The sequence below is a fragment of the Oncorhynchus keta genome, chromosome 6, assembly GCF_023373465.1.
Source record: "Oncorhynchus keta strain PuntledgeMale-10-30-2019 chromosome 6, Oket_V2, whole genome shotgun sequence".
Taxonomy (NCBI): Eukaryota; Metazoa; Chordata; class Actinopteri; order Salmoniformes; family Salmonidae; genus Oncorhynchus; species Oncorhynchus keta.
The window spans coordinates 11,704,197-11,721,397 of NC_068426.1; the positions used below are offsets into that span (position 1 = coordinate 11,704,197).

The 17,201-nt window shown below is 44.1% G+C and overlaps 1 protein-coding gene across 8 annotated transcripts in view; it reads right to left on the reverse strand.

Moving 5' to 3' along the window:
- Positions 1–16,365, reverse strand: part of camk2a (calcium/calmodulin-dependent protein kinase II alpha) — a 133,884-nt gene extending 117,519 nt beyond the window's left edge. For all 8 annotated transcript variants that reach the window (XM_052520665.1, XM_052520671.1, XM_052520670.1 and 5 more), the window contains exons 1-2: positions 16,168–16,365; positions 9,201–9,295 (exon numbers count right to left, since the gene is read on the reverse strand). In XM_052520665.1, the coding sequence (XP_052376625.1) occupies positions 9,201–9,295; positions 16,168–16,229 (157 nt within the window). In that variant the 5' untranslated portion in view covers positions 16,230–16,365. The remainder of the gene's footprint in view (positions 1–9,200; positions 9,296–16,167) is intronic.
- Between the last annotated feature and the right edge of the window lie 836 nt (positions 16,366–17,201).

Here is a 17,201-nt window from a genome sequence, read left to right on the forward strand (position 1 = left end):
TGCACAGTGATCTTGGTGCTGCTTTCCAATAAATATGGAGGGTCTTATTCTTGTGATCGATGCTTGAATACCATTTGAAAAATAAAAATGTTCTCACTCTTATCCATAATAATCTTATCCTATAGACAAACCTACGCACAATGTACCTGTGAGCTGTTGGCTAGAGCGTACGTGCCAAAACCAGAGTAGGCACAGTTCTTATTTAATGGAACAGTTTTTGTGACAAAACTCTCTTGAGAGTTGAAAATGCTATGGAAACACTATGAACTTTTATTAGGTAAATGAAATCTTCAGCGAAAAAGTACATTTTGTGTGCACTACGTCATCACGCACTGACTTTTATCCGCAACTAGTCCAAGGGTAGGCAACAACACTCTGCCACTCTGATCCTCAACACGGTGACCCCCTCAGGGGTGCGTGCTTAGTCCCCTCCTGTACTCCCTGTTTACCCACGACTGCGTGGCCAAGCACAACTCCAAGACCATCATTAAGTTTGCTGACGACACAACGGTGGTAGGCCTGATCACCGACAACGATGAGATAGGGAGGAGGTCAGAGACCTGGCAGTGTGGTGCTAGGACAACAACCTCTTCCTCAACATGAGCAAGACAAAAGAGATTATCGTGGACTACAGGAAAAGGAGGGCCGAACACACCCCCATTAACAACAACAGGGCTGTAGTGGAGTGGGTCAAGAGTTTCAAGTTCCTTGGTGTCTACATCACAAACGAACTATCATGGTTCAAACACACCAAGACAGTTGTTAAGAGGGCACGACAACACCTTTTCCCACTCAGGAGACTGGAAAGATTTGACATGGGTCCCCAGATCCTCAAAAAGTTCCACAGCTGCACCAACTGGTTGCAACCCCGCCTGGTATGGTAACTGCTGGGCATCTGACCGTAAGACACTACAGAGGGTAGTGCGTATGGCCCAGTACATCACTGGGACATTGTCAAAGACTCCAGCCACCCAAGTCATAGACTGTTCTCTCTGCTACCGAACGGCAAGCAGTAATGGAGCGCCAAGTCTAGGTCTAAAAGGCTCCTTAACAGCTTCTACCCCCAAGCCATAAGACTGCTGAACAATTAATCAATTGAACAATTGATACACCCCCCCTGCTGCTACTCACTGTTTATTATCGATACATAGTCACTTTACCCCTACCTACATGTACAAATTACCTCGACTAACATATACCCCCGCACATTGATTGTATATAGCCTCATTTTTGTTATTTTACACCTATTGGACTCGGCGCATGTGACAAATCAAATTTTATTTGATTTTGGTGAAAACACACCACTAATGGGAATTCAGATGTTCTTTATGCAGATTTTAGAATATTCACAAGAAAATCTGTCACCAATTGGATGGAAACATAGCTACTAAGGTATTTCTTTAATTGTTAACCAGCAATTATTTGATATTGATATACAAAAACGGCTGCATTGGGCCTTTAATGGGCCGACAGAGAGGGAGGAGAGGAAGTACTTGATGCTCTGCTTATATTTTGTCTCTTTCTCTGGTGCACTACTCCGGTGCACTACTCCGTGATACAGCTCTGTGATACATGTTGTTAGTTAGATCAGGAATCACACTCCCTGCACTCCACCGCCTACACACTCTGTAACGTGTTTGTAAAAGTTATATTATTGACCCAAATCACAAATGTACTTGACCCAACACTGCCTTTGAATTGATTGAGCAGCCCAGCAGCTATGGCCCACTGTATGGAGCTTGATAACATACAGTAGGTCTATCACTGTATGGATTTCCCTCAGTAATGCTAATGCTAATGCTAATGATGTAACTAGAATTATAAACCCTAATCCTGGCACTCCAGGATTAGGAGTGGTCTAGGGCACTGCATCGCAGTGCTAGCTGTGACTCTGGGTTCGCGCCCAGGCTCTGTCGCAGCCGGCCTCAACCGGGAGGTCCGTGGGGCAATGCACAATTGGCCTAGCGTCGTCCGGATTAGGGAGGGTTTGGCCGGTAGGGATATCCTTGTCTCATCGCGCACTAGAGACTCCTGTGGCGGGCCGGGCGCAGTGCACGCTAACCAGGTCACCAGGTGCATGGTGTTTCCTCCGACACATTGGTGTGGCTGGCTTCCGGGTTGGATGCGCCCTGTGTTAAGAAGCAGTGTGGCTTGGTTGGGTGGTGTTTCGGAGGATGCATCGCTTTCGTTGTCGCAATGAGACAAGATAGTAACTACTAACAATTGGATACCACGAAATTGGGAAGAAAAGGGGGTCAAATTCAACAAAAAGAAAACACAACAAAAAAAAGACTATAGGTGGCAGTTAGATCAGGTACAGTGCATTCGGAAAGTATTCAGACCCCTTGACTTTTTCCACATTTTGTTACACTACAGCCTTATTCTAACATTGATTAAATAGTGTTTTCCCTCATCAATCTACACACAATACCTCATAATGACAAAACAAAAACAGAATTTATTCAAAATAAAAACTGAAATATCACATTTACTCTGTACTTTGTTGAAGCACCTTTTGCAGCGATTACAGTCTTCTTGGATATGACGGTACAAGCTGGCTGGGCCCCTCAAGGATATTCAGAGACTTGTCCCGAAGCCACTCCTGTGTTGTCTTTGCTGTGTGCTTAGGGTCGTTGTCCTGTTGGAAGGTGAACCTTCGCCCCAGTCTGAGGTCCTGAGCGCTCTGGAGCAGGTTTTCTTCAAGGATCGCTCCGTTTATCTTTTCCTCGGTTTCCCACTGAAAAACATCCCACAGCATGATGCTGCCACCACCATGCTTCACTGTAGGGATGGTCCCAGATTTCCTCCAGACTTCAATATTGGTTTCATCAGTCCAGAGAATCTTGTTTCACACAGTCTGAGAGTCTTTAGGTGTATTTTGGCAAACTCCAAGCGGGCTGTCATGTTCCTTTTACTAGGTAGAGTGGCCTTTATGGTAGAACAGCTCTAGGAAGTGTCTTGGTGGTTCCAAACTTCTTACATTTAAGAGTTATGGAGGCAACTGTGTTCCTGGGGACCTTCAATGCTGGAGACATTTTTTGGTACTCTTACACAGATCTGTGCCTCGACACAATTCTTATGTAAATAAGTTATTTATATTTATTACTTGTAATACATTTGCAAAAATTTCTAAAAACTTGTTTTCGCTTTGACATTATGGGATAATAAAAAATAAAAACAATTTAGATTAAGGCTGTTACGTAACAAAATGTGGAAAAAGTGGTCTGAATACTTTCCGAAGGCACTGTACATTTGTAATTTACGTAAAATATAGTTCCTGTACTCAGTCTTAGATAGTCTCTCTGTAGCAGAGACATGTTACTAGACACTCTTATCAAGAGCGACTTACAGGAGTAATTAGGGTTAAGTGCCTTGCTCAATGACTCATCAACAGACTTTTTACCTAGTAGGCTCAGGGATTCAAACCAGTGACCTTTTGGTTGCTGGTCCAACACTCCTAACGTCAACTGCGTGTCAGCAATTCAGTGTATCTCAAGGAGACATGATATGTCTTGATTGAGCTAGGATGGATTCCTTTGACTTGAATGAATGTGTGCATGTGTGCAATGCATGTGTTTGTTTTTTTAAGTGTCACAAGATAAATAGAGATTTTTATACTGTTTTATATCATAAGATACAGTACATACGTACGTTGATGAACAGTATATCACATGAACATTGTGTAGGAGGTGTGAGTTGCTACTGTACTTTTAGGGCTTTCTGCTTCCTCCCACACTCCAGACAGTAGGTCTTTAATCTCTCAACAGAACCAGAAAATCAGATTTTCAAAAAGTGAAAAGAGAGGAAACCTTTTGGCTGGTGTGTGGTCCCTCAAAATGACTTGGTATGTCAGCCTTTCATTAAACATTAAGGCGCCTCAGCTCCACTGAATATTCTATTATTATTCAATAAGACTCACTGCTACTACAAGACGTCTTGTTTGTCTCATTTCAATTTACCAGTAACGGCTCTTGCAGTTTGATGTCTCTGGAGAAGCATTTTACTCCAAACCTGCTGTCAAGCAAAGGATCTAATCACAAACCTTGGTTTACATCCCCTTATATAATGTTAAGATTATAATTCAATTAGCAGATCATCATAATAGCATTGTGTCACCAAGATGGCATAGCAGTCAGACGTCTTTTGTCCTCGTCTTGTCGTGTCCCATATATATATATATATATTTACAACTTTCTTCGGATACCTTTTTATATATATTTTTTATTTTCCATAAACTCTTCTTCAAAACACTCTCCTGCAACCCGCCTCACCAATTTATATTTTTTAAAAAGAAAGTATTATTTACCTCAAATCTGTAATCCTCCATAGAAGCTAACCAGAAGCTAGCCAGAAGCTAGCCTGAAGCTAACCAGAAGCGAATCAGAAGCAAGCCAGAAGCTAGTAAGCTTCTTCACTGGCTAATCGGTATTATTCAGCTAACCACAGTTTGTGGTCATCAGCTATCCTTTAGCTCGAAAATCTATCACCAGTTTTGTACGGCGCGGCTCGGACCGGAACATACCGGGCCTATTTTTCTCTCCATGTCCCGGGATTTCAACCGCAAGATCTGGACATTTATACCTGGATCTCGCAGCTAGCTAGCTGCTATCCGTGTGACTATCGGCTTATGTCGATTCCGGAGCAAACATCAATTACTCCAGAGCTAGCCAGCTGAAGAGTTCCATTATTCACTCCTGGGCTACAATCACCTATCTGGACCGCGGAGCCTTCACAACTGGACTACCGACGCTATCAGCCCGAGGGAGTTATCCAGCTGGCTCCTCCGTCGCGACGTTACCTGAACGCCCATCTGCGGTCCGCTAATCGTTAGCTCTCTTATCGGCTACTATCTGAATTTTTTTTTGCGAATTGGATTGATCCCCTCTACTACATGGAACCCCACTAATCCTACCGACGGGAACGCACGAGGTGGCTAAAAACAGACCTCCATCCTATGCTAGCTTGCTACCGATGGCCCGGCTAGCTGTCTGAATCGCCGTGACCCCAACCAACCTCACTAATCACTGGAACCTTCTGATCACTCGACTAAGCATGCCTCTCCTTAATGTCAATATGCCTTGTTCTGGTTAGTGTATATTGGCTTATTTCACTGTAGAACCTCTAGTCCTGCTCACTATACCTTATCCAACCTATTAGTTCCACCCCCCACACATGTGATGACATCTCCTGGTTTCAATGATGTTTCTACAGACAATATCTCTCTCATCATCACTCAATACCTAGGTTTACCTCCACTGTATTCACATCCTACCATACCTTTGTCTGTACATTATACCTTGAAGCTCTTTTATCGCCCCCCGAAACCTCCTTTTACTCTCTGTTCCAGACGTTCTAGAAGACCAATTCTCATTGCTTTTAGCCGGGCCCTTATCCTACTCCTCCTCTTTTCCTCTGGTGATGTAGAGGTGAATCCAGGCCCTGCAGTGCCTAGCTCCACTCCAATTCTCCAGGCGCTCTCTTTTGATGACTTCTGTAACCGTAATAGTCTTGGTTTCTACTCCAAAGATAGCCTGCAGAGTTCTGTCCTACTATCCAGGTCTGTACCCAAACAATTTGAACTTCTACTTTTAAAAATCCACCTCTCTAAAAACAAGTCTCTCACCGTTGCCGCCTGCTATAGACCACCGTCTGCCCCCAGCTGTGCTCTGGACACCATATGTGAACTGATTGCCCCCCATCTATCTTCAGAGCTCGTGCTGCTAGGCGACCTAAACTGGACCATGCTTAACACCCCAACTATCCTACAATCTAAACTTGATGCCCTCAATCTCACACAAATTATCAATGAACCTACCAGGTACCTCCCCAAAGCCGTAAACACGGGCACCCTCGTAGATATCATCCTAAACAACTTCTAAATACATCTCTGCTGTCTTCAACCAAGATCTCAGCGATCACTGCCTCATTGCCTGCATCCATAATGGGTCAGCTGTCAAACGACCTCCACTCATCACTGTCAAACGCTCCCTGAAACACTTCAGCGAGTAGGCCTTTCTAATCGACCTGGCCAGGGTATGCTGGAAGGATATTGATCTCATCCCGTCAGTAGAGGATGCCTGTTTTTTTTGTTTTTTTAAATGCCTTCCTAACCATCTTAAATAAGCATGCCCCATTCAAGAAATGTAGAACCAGGAACAGATATAGCCCTTGGTTGTCCCCAGACCTGACGGCCCTTAACCAACACAAATACATCCTATGGTGTTCTGCATTAGCATTGAACAGCCCCCGTGATATGCAGGTTTCAGGGAAGCTAGAAACCATTACACACAGGCAGTTAGAAAAGCCAAGGCTAGATTTTTCAAGCAGAAATATGCTTCCTGCAACACTAACTCAAAAAAGTTCTGGGACAATGTAAAGTCCATGTAGAATAAGAACACCTCCTCCCAGCTGCCCACTGCACTGAAGATAGGAAACACTGTCACCACTGATAAATCCACTAAAATTGAGAATTTCAATAAGCATTTTTCTACGGCTGGCCATGCTTTCCACCTGGCTACCCCTACCCCAGTCAACAGCACTGTACCCCCCACAGCAACTCGCCCAAGCCTTCCCCATTTCTCCTTCTCCCAAATCCAGTCAGCTGATGTTCTGAAAGAGCTGCAAAATCTGGACCCCTACAAATCAGCCAGGCTAGACAATCTGGACCCTTTCTTTCTAAAATGATCTGCCGAAATTGTTGCCACCCCTATTACTAGCCTGTTTAACCTCTCTTTCGTGACGTCTGAGATTCCCAAAGATTGTAAAGCAGCTGCGGTCATCCCCCTCTTCAAAGGGGGGGACACTCTTGACCCACACTGCTACAGACCTATATCTATCCTACCCTGCCTTTCTAAGGTCTTCAAAAGCCAAGTCAACAAACAGATTACAGACCGTTTCGAATCTCACCATACCCTCTCTGCTATGCAATCTGGTTTCAGAGCTGGTCATGGGTGCACCTCAGCCACGCTCAAGGTCCTAAACGATATCTTAAAAGTCATCGATAAGAAACATTACTGTGCAGCCGTATTCATTGATCTGGCCAAGGCTTTCGACTCTGTCAATCACCACATCCTCATAGGCAGACTCGACAGCCTTGGTTTCTCAAATGATTGCCTTGCCTGGTTCACCAACTACTTCTCTGATACTCTGAGTTCAGTGTGTCAAATCGGAGGGTCTGCTGTCCGGACCTCTGGCAGTCTCTATAGGGGTGCCACAGGGTTCAATTCTTGGACCGACTCTCTTCTGTGTATACATCAATGATGTCGCTCTTGCTGCTGGTGAGTCTCTGATCCACCTCTACGCAGACGACACCATTCTGTATACATCTGGCCATTCTTTGGACACTGTGTTAACAACCCTTCAGGCAAGCTTCAATGCCATACAACTCTCCTTCCGTGGCCTCCAATTGCTCTTAAATACAAGTAAAACTAAATGCATGCTCTTCAACCGATCGCTGCCTGCACCTTCCAGACCCACATCAAACATCTCCAATCCAAAGTTAAATCTAGAATTTACTTCCTATTTCGCAACAAGCATCCTTCACTCATGCTGCCAAACATACCCTTGTAAAACTGACCATCCTACCGGTCCTCGACTTCGGCGATGTAATTTACAAAATAGCCTCCAATACCCTACTCAACAAATTGGATGCAGTCTATCACAGTGCCATCCGTTTTGTCACCAAAGCTCCATATCCACCATTGCGACCTGTACGCTCTCGTTGGCTGGCCCTCGCTTCATACTCGTCGTCAAACCCACTGGCTCCATGTCATCTACAAGACCTTGCTAGGTAAAGTCCCCCCTTATCTCAGCTCGCTGGTCACCATAGCATCACCCACATGTAGCACACGCTCCAGATTGCGACCTGTACGCTCTCGTTGGCTGGCCCTCGCTTCATACTCGTCGCCAAACCCACTGGCTCCATGTCATCTACAAGACCTTGCTAGGTAAAGTCCCCCCTTATCTCAGCTCGCTGGTCACCATAGCATCACCCACATGTAGCACACGCTCCAGAAGGTATATCTCTCTGGTCACCCCCAAAACCAATTATTTCTTTGGCCGCCTCTCCTTCCAGTTCTCTGCTGCCAATGACTGGAACGAACTACAAAAATCTCTGAAACTGGAAACACTTATCTCCCTCACTAGCTTTAAGCACCAGCTGTCAGAGCAGCTCACAGATTACTGCACCTGTACATAGCCCACCTATAATTTAGCCCAAACAACTATTCAACTTCCCTACTGTATTTATTTTATTTTATTTATTTATTTTGCTCCTTTGCACCCCATTATTTTTATTTCTACTTTGCACATTCTTCCACTGCAAAACTACCATTCCAGTGTTTTACTTGCTATATTGTATTTACTTCGCCACCATGGCCTTTTGCTTTACCTCCTTTATCTCACCTCATATCATATATAGACTTGTTTCTACTGTATTATTGACTGTATGTTTGTTTTACTCCATGTGTAACTCTTTTTTTATTTTTTATTTTACCTTTATTTTACTAGGCAAGTCAGTTAAGAACAAATTCTTATTTTCAATGACGGCCTAGGAACAGTGGGTTAACTGCCTGTTCAGGGGCAGAACGACAGATTTCGTACCTTGTCAGCTCGGGGATTTGAACTTGCAACCTTTCGGTTACTAATCCAATGCTCTAACCACTAGGCTACACTGCCGCCCCAGACTCTGTGTCGTTGTATGTGTCGAACTGCTTTGCTTTATCTTGGCCAGGTCGCAATTGTAAATGAGAACTTGTTCTCAACTTGCCTACCTGGTTAAATAAAGGTGAAATAAAAAAAAATTAAAACAAGTCTTTATGACTGAAAAAATGAATGTGCCAATCAAACTGTGACCAACAACAGTCAGTTCAAACCTTCATTTCAAAACTGTGAGCCAGCAGCATTTTCCAGGTCAGTCAGTACCATCAAAGGGTTCCTGGCAACACTGAGGAAGAAATATCACTGCTCTACTTAAAGAAACATTTGGAGGAGTACCGAGGGATTCACAAAAGACAATACAATAACAATCTTTATGAACAAAACCCCTACTGTCTGCACCAAATAAATAGAATCCACCCATTATGTCATAATTGACTTGAATGGGGAGGCTTGTTCTATGGATCCTACTTCTACTGTCTCCACCATATAGACTGTTAAAACATATTTAAAGCGGGGTGTTGGGAGATAGGCAAGTCACTTACCCCTGGCAGATAGCTTCTTGGTGTTGATGATCTTAGCAGCATACTCTTGGCCTGAGAGGACCTTCAGGCACCGCCGCACCACTGAAAAAGCTCCCCTGGGAAGCGCAGGAGACAAAAATACATATTGAACTGCATAGTTATAGTAAATATTCATTTTGATATCCAAAAATTGAATGTAATGTTTTCGTACTAAAATGGTTAATGCATCATTCATTTCATGACCAAAATGAAACTGCAAGCTAAGTGTTCACCAAGTGTTGACAGTCTATTTTGAAAAATAAATAGCTTAAATCCATTCCCTAACAATAGCACAGTGAGCATCTTTTAGTAAAAAGTGTAAAATACTGTGATTGATATCTGATCTGGTGTTTTGCAATTATGCATGAAACACTTCTGAGTAGTACAGTAAAACATATTTAAAGAAAAGCTCCTGATCCTTGATAGATTGGTCACGAGTCTCTTGTGAACAGATGCACGTCACATAAATGTCAGTAGCGTCTGTCGACAGACTGTGGGAAGCCTTGACTAACGAGGAGTTTGTTCATCGCTGGACAGGTGCTCGCATCTTCAGAAGGTGATTTTTGGCCCATAGACTTGCCTGAAACTGGCTGAGAGATTACTTTCAGAGGGGTGAAGACTTCACTAGTCTGGTTAGTATAGATGGTGTTAGTCTAGATAGCCACGGTCTGTTCACTGCTCACTTTAATAATGGAACACTAAATCAAATCTAACCGACAATGCAGTTAAAAATATATATATATGGATAAGAATAAGAAATAAAAATAACAAGTAATTAAAGAGCAGCAGTAAAATAACAATAGCGAGAAAAAAGGGGGGTACCGGTACAGAGTCAATCTGCGGAGGCACCGTTTAGCTGAGGTAATATGTATATGTGAGTAGAGTTATTAAAGTGGCTATGCATAGATGATAACAACATAGAATAGCAGTGTAAAAGAGGGGGGGCAATACAAATAGTCTGGGGAGCCATTTGATTAGTGGTTCAGGAGTCTTATGGCTTGGGCGTAGAAGCTGTCTAGAAGCCTCTTAGACCTAGACTTAGCGCTCCGGTACTGCTTGCCCTGCGGTAGCAGAGAGAACAATCTATGACTAGGGTGGCTGGAGTCTTTGACCATTTTTAGGGCCTTCCTCTGACACCGCATGGTATAGAGGTCCTGAATGGCAGGGAGCTTAGCCCCAGTGATGTACTGGGCCGTTCGCATTAACCTCTGTAGTGCCTTGCGGTCGGAGGCCGAGCAGTTGCCATACCAGGCAGGCTCTCGATGGTGCAGCTGTAGAACTTTTTGAGGATCTGGGGACCCATGCCAAATCTTTTCAGTCTCCTAAGGGAGGGCAAAGCGGGATTTCGTAGGAGGGCAAAGCAGGATTTCTTATAAGCTGCCGGGTTAGTGTCCCGCTCCTTGAAAGCGGCAGCTCTAGCCTTTAGTTAAGTGCGGATGTTGCCTGTAATCCATGGCTTCTGGTTGGGGTATGTACGCACGGTTACTGTGGGGACGACGTCATCGATGCACTTATGATGAAGCAGATGACTGATGTGGTGTACTCCTCAATGCCATCGGAGGAATCCCAGAACATATTCCAGTCTGTGCTAGCAAAACAGTCCTGTAGTTTAGGAACATATTCCAGTTTGTGCTAGCAAAACAGTCCTGTAGCTTAGCATCTGCTTCATCTGACCACTTTTTTATTGATCTCGTCACTGTTGCTTCCTGCTTAAATGTTTGCTTGTAAGCAGGAATCAGGAGGATAGAATTATGGGCAGATTTGCCAAATGGAGGGCGAAAGAGAGCTTTGTTTGCATATCTGTGTGTGGAGTAGTGGTCCAGAGTTTTTTTCCCTCTGGTTGCACATTTAACATGCTGAAAGAAATTTGGTAAAAACGGATTTAAGTTTCCCTGCATAAAAGTCCCCTGCTTCTAGGAGCGCCACCTCTGGGTGAGCGTTTTCTTGTTTGCTTATGGCAGAATACAGCTCATTCAATGCTGTCTTAGTGCCAGCCTCTGACTGTGGTGGTATGTAAACAAAAAATACAGATGAAAACTATTTAGGTAGATAGTGTGGTCAACAGCTTTAATAATTTTACATATGGCTTTACTCATGTCATATATATTGTATTCTATTCTACTGTATTTTAGTCAATGCCACTCGGACATTGCTCGTCCAAATATTGATATATTTCTTAATTCCATTTTCTTTGTTTTAGATTTGTGTGTATTGTTGTGAATTGTTAGATACTGCTGCACTGTTGGAGCTTGGAACACAAGCATTTTGCTACACCCGCAATAACATCTGCTAAATATGTGTATGTGATCAATGCGATTTGATTTGATTTGATGCCTGAACACCATATTTCAAACTAAACACAGAGACATGAGGTCAGTGCTAGCCCAAGCTTCTGTTCCATACCAAACCTAAACACAGAGACATGAGGTCAGTGCTCGCCCAAGCTTCTGTTCCATACCAAACCTAAACACAGAGACATGAGGTCAGTGCTCGCCCAAGCTTCTGTTCCATACCAAACCTAAACACAGAGACATGAGGTCAGTGCTCGCCCAAGCTTCTGTTCCATACCAAACCTAAACACAGAGACATGAGGTCAGTGCTCACCCAAGCTTCTGTTCCATACCAAACCTAAACACAGAGACATGAGGTCAGTGCTCGCCGAAGCTTCTGTTCCATACCAAACCTAAACACAGAGACATGAGGTCAGTGCTCGCCCAAGCTTCTGTTCCATACCAAACCTAAACACAGAGACATGAGGTCAGTGCTCGCCCAAGCTTCTGTTCCATACCAAACCTAAACACAGAGACATGAGGTCAGTGCTCGCCCAAGCTTCTGTTCCATACCAAACCTAAACACAGAGACATGAGGTCAGTGCTAGCCCGAGCTTCTGTTCCAAACCAAACCTGCCGCCTCTTTCATTCAACAGTTGAGTTATTGCGCTAGGAATTACTTGTGAGTAATTGAAATGACACATGAACTTGATTGTGTGCTGCTTAATGGGTTCAGATTGGGCTTCTCCCTGGTCACTGTATCATCATGCATCATGTATCTCCTCAGTGCTACTGTCAGTACTCATCAGTGAAAAAAGACAAGGCCGTGGTTGAAAAGATTCTTATAATCTGCCAGTGCCTTAATAATTATTGTCACTGTCTTAACAGATCTCTGTTCTGATCCTAAATGTCAGCTCTGGGCATTCATCAGACATGTTGTGAGCTCAGTACAACCATCAACTGTGGGAGAAAAGCATTCGAAAAAATATGACATTATGAAATGTGTCCATGTCAAACTATTGGATTGCCACCCCCAAAATTAAATTATGTAAGCGGTTTTGGCTGCTTGATGTGTGTGTGTGCGTGTGTGTGTGTGTGTGTGTGTGTGTGTGTGTGTGTGTGTGTGTGTGTGTGTGTGTGTGTGTGTGTGTGTGTGTGTGTGTGTGTGTGTGTGTGTGTGTGTGTGTGTGTGTGTGTGTGTGTGAGAGAGAGAGAGAGAGAGAAAAGCTGTGAGTGTGGGGGACAGTGGGGTTCTGGATACCCTTACTCTAGATGTGTCACAACTCTCAGATGGTTGAGCATTATGTGTTTCTCAGCATACATACTGCATTCAGCCAGGTTCCTCAGCATACATACTGCATTCAGCCAGGTTCCTCAGCATACATACTGCATTCAGCCAGGTTCCTCAGCATACATACTGCATTCAGCCAGGTTCCTCAGCATACATACTGCTTTCAGCCAGGTTCCTCTGCATACATACAGCATTCAGCCAGGTTCCTCAGCTTACATACTATACAGGTTCCTCTGCCTACATACTATACAGCCAGGTTCCTCAGCATACACTACATACTGCATACAGCCAGGTTCCTCTGCATACATACTATACAGCCAGGTTCCTCAGCATACACTACATATGCATACAGCCAGGTTCCTCTGCATACATACTATACAGCCAGGTTCCTCTGCATACATATGCATACAGCCAGGTTCCTCTGCATACATACTATACAGCCAGGTTCCTCTGCATACATACTATACAGCCAGGTTCCTCTGCATACATACTATACAGCCAGGTTCCTCAGCATACATACTATACAGCCAGGTTCCTCTGCATACATATGCATACAGCCAGGTTCCTCTGCATACATACTATACAGCCAGGTTCCTCTGCATACATACTATACAGCCAGGTTCCTCAGCATACATACTATACAGCCAGGTTCCTCTGCATACATACTATACAGCCAGGTTCCTCTGCATACATACTATACAGCCAGGTTCCTCAGCATACACTACATATGCATACAGCCAGGTTCCTCTGCATACATACTATACAGCCAGGTTCCTCTGCATACATATGCATACAGCCAGGTTCCTCTGCATACATACTATACAGCCAGGTTCCTCAGCATACATACTATACAGCCAGGTTCCTCTGCATACATACTATACAGCCAGGTTCCTCTGCATACATACTATACAGCCAGGTTCCTCAGCATACATACTATACAGCCAGGTTCCTCTGCATACATACTATACAGCCAGGTTCCTCTGCATACATACTATACAGCCAGGTTCCTCAGCATACATACTATACAGCCAGGTTCCTCTGCATACATACTATACAGCCAGGTTCCTCAGCATACATACTATACAGCCAGGTTCCTCTGCATACATACTATACAGCCAGGTTCCTCTGCATACATACTGCATTCAGCCAGGTTCCTCAGCATACATACTGCTTTCAGCCAGGTTCCTCTGCATACATACAGCATTCAGCCAGGTTCCTCAGCTTACATACTATACAGCCAGGTTCCTCTGCCTACATACTATACAGCCAGGTTCCTCAGCATACACTACATACTGCATTCAGCCAGGTTCCTCAGCTTACATACTATACAGCCAGGTTCCTCTGCATACATACTATACAGCCAGGTTCCTCTGCATACATACTATACAGCCAGGTTCCTCTGCCTACATACTATACAGCCAGGTTCCTCTGCATACATACTATACAGCCAGGTTCCTCAGCATACATACTATACAGCCAGGTTCCTCTGCATACATACTATACAGCCAGGTTCCTCTGCATACATACTATACAGCCAGGTTCCTCTGCATACATACTATACAGCCAGGTTCCTCTGCATACATACTATACAGCCAGGTTCCTCTGCCTACATACTATACAGCCAGGTTCCTCTGCATACACAACATACTGCATACAACCAGATACAGCATAATGCTATAAACAAGGGGTTTGATGAAGCACCATCAAGCATTTCACGTTGCACCATCAAACATTTAATGAAGCACCATCAAGCATTTCAATCCAACATACTTTAAAATGTTAAACACCTAGACCCCTGAGGACTTTTTTCAAATTGTGAACTAACAATGTGTTTTGTGTGGGCAGGCATGTGTGTGTTTTGTGTGAATGTATGTGCGTGTTTTGTGTATGTGTGTGTATGTGTGTTACCACCTAGAGGATGAATGTGAACCACCGAGCACCGATATCCAATATTAAAGTAGAGTCTTCTCGCTTTATTCCACCAGGTTGAATCTCTGTCTCGACCTAGGGTCCAATATGACATTGAGAGACATCCTCCAGCTTCCTGTGTGAAGAGGTAGCCACTTACGGCAGTTCAGTTATGTTTTCTAAGTGATGATACTACTCTCTCAAAATGCACTCCATTTAGGAAAATACTATGTGACTCAAGACTCCTGAAATAATTAACAGACGAGAAATGTCAGAAATAATTTTGCATTCCCACCTGTTCATTCTCACCTGTTCATTCTCACCTGTTCATTCTCACCTGTTCATTCTCACCTGTTCATTCTCACCTGTTCATTCTCACCTGTTCATTCCCACCTGTTCATTCTCACCTGTTCATTCCCACCTGTTCATTCCACCTGTTCATTCCCACCTGTTCATTCCCACCTGTTCATTCCCACCTGTTCATTCTCACCTGTTCATTCCCACCCACCTGTTCATTCCCACCTGTTCATTCCCACCTGTTCATTCCACCTGTTCATTCCCACCTGTTCATTCTCACCTGTTCATTTCACCTGTTCATTCCCACCTGTTCATTCTCATCCCACCTGTTCATTCCCACCTGTTCATTCTCACCTGTTCATTCCCACCTGTTCATTCTCACCTGTTCATTTCATTCCCACCTGTTCATTTCCCACCTGTTCATTCCCACCTGTTCATTCCCACCTGTTCACCTTCCCACCTGTTCATTCTCACCTGTTCATTCCCACCTGTTCCCACCTGTTCATTCCCACCTGTTCATTCTCACCTGTTCATTCCTCACCTGTTCATTCCCACCTGTTCATTCCCACCCACCTGTTCATTCCCACCTGTTCATTCCCACCTGTTCATTTCATTCCCACCTGTTCATTTCATTCTCACCTGTTCATTCACCTGTTCCCACCTGTTCATTCTCACCTGTTCATTCCCACCTGTTCATTCTCACCTGTTCATTCCCACCTGTTCATTCTCACCTGTTCATTCTCACCTGTTCATTCCCACCTGTTCATTCTCACCTGTTCATTCTCACCTGTTCATTCCCACCTGTTCATTCCCACCTGTTCATTCTCACCTGATCCCACCTGTTCATTCTCACCTGATCCCACCTGTTCATTCTCACCTGTTCATTCTCACCTGATCCCACCTGTTCATTCTCTTTACTCTTCCCTTCTCTCATTGAAGTTATATTTCCTCAGCTAAAACACCTTTCCGGTCTCCTACCATAAAGGGGTTTCTTTAGAAGAGTAATGTTATTCAATACTGCCACCTAATATTTAATCAATACTCCCTCACTTGCTGTGAACAAATGCCTCTGACTCAAACTGAACAAAGAGGTAATCTTTCATTGTCACACAGGCCCCAAATGCAATGCCAAATACCCCTTTGTATGAGTAAAAAAAAATGAAAAATGTCTTGTGGAACTTACTTGCCCAGTTCCTCAAACATCTGGAATTCCTCAGTGAAGCGGGTGCAGATGGTAGTGGTCATGATCTGAGGTGGAGGGTTTCAGCTGGACCTTTAGTCGAGTGCTTTTTGGAGCGGAAGCAATTGGAAGCGATAGATAGAGGACGGTTGGAAGCCTTGATGAGAGCCAAGCTTCTCTATCACTATCCTGATCTACGGAGTGGAAGTGAAGGGGGGCAATGCTGGCTGTCAGTTTTACTCCAACATTTCGCCCGCCCGCTTCGCCTGGTTCCTCCAATCGCAGCTCTGCCTGCACTCCTGAATACACAGCCCCATTGCCATGGCAACTGCATCCCCCTCCTCTCCAAACGCACACTTCACAGGCAGACAGGCAGACAGGCAGGCAGGCAGGCAGACAGACAGACAGACAGACAGACAGACAGACAGACAGACAGACAGACAGGCAGGCAGGCAGGCAGGCAGGCAGGCAGACAGACAGACAGACAGACAGACAGACAGACAGACAGACAGACAGACAGACAGACAGACAGACAGACAGACAGACAGACAGACAGACAGACAGACAGACAGACAGACAGAGGGGAGGAGGCAGCTTAACACGGTGGCGTTCAAACAGTGCACACATATGGACAAGCACATACATGAACACAAACACGTAAACATATGTGCATACACACATACTTAGCAAAGTGAAAGATTAAATATACATCCACTTCAATCCACTAATATAACTAATCAAGCAACCAAGCAAGCCCCAAAGACATTAAGATACCAGTCATTTAACTTTTGATTAAGGAATCATTAATATCTCTAATTTCTTCGGTCTGAAAATATTTCTGTGATGTACTATTATGTTATTATTATGAAAATAACAAACCAACCAACTGTAGGCCCTCACAATGAAGGTTAAGTCAGAATCCACACTCACCCACCTACTCCTCATGTTATCATCACAGTCAGCTCTGCTTCATGGAGGAATCATCTACAACACTTTATAGCCCAACCTGGTCTCAGAGATTTTCGTATTATTCTGTA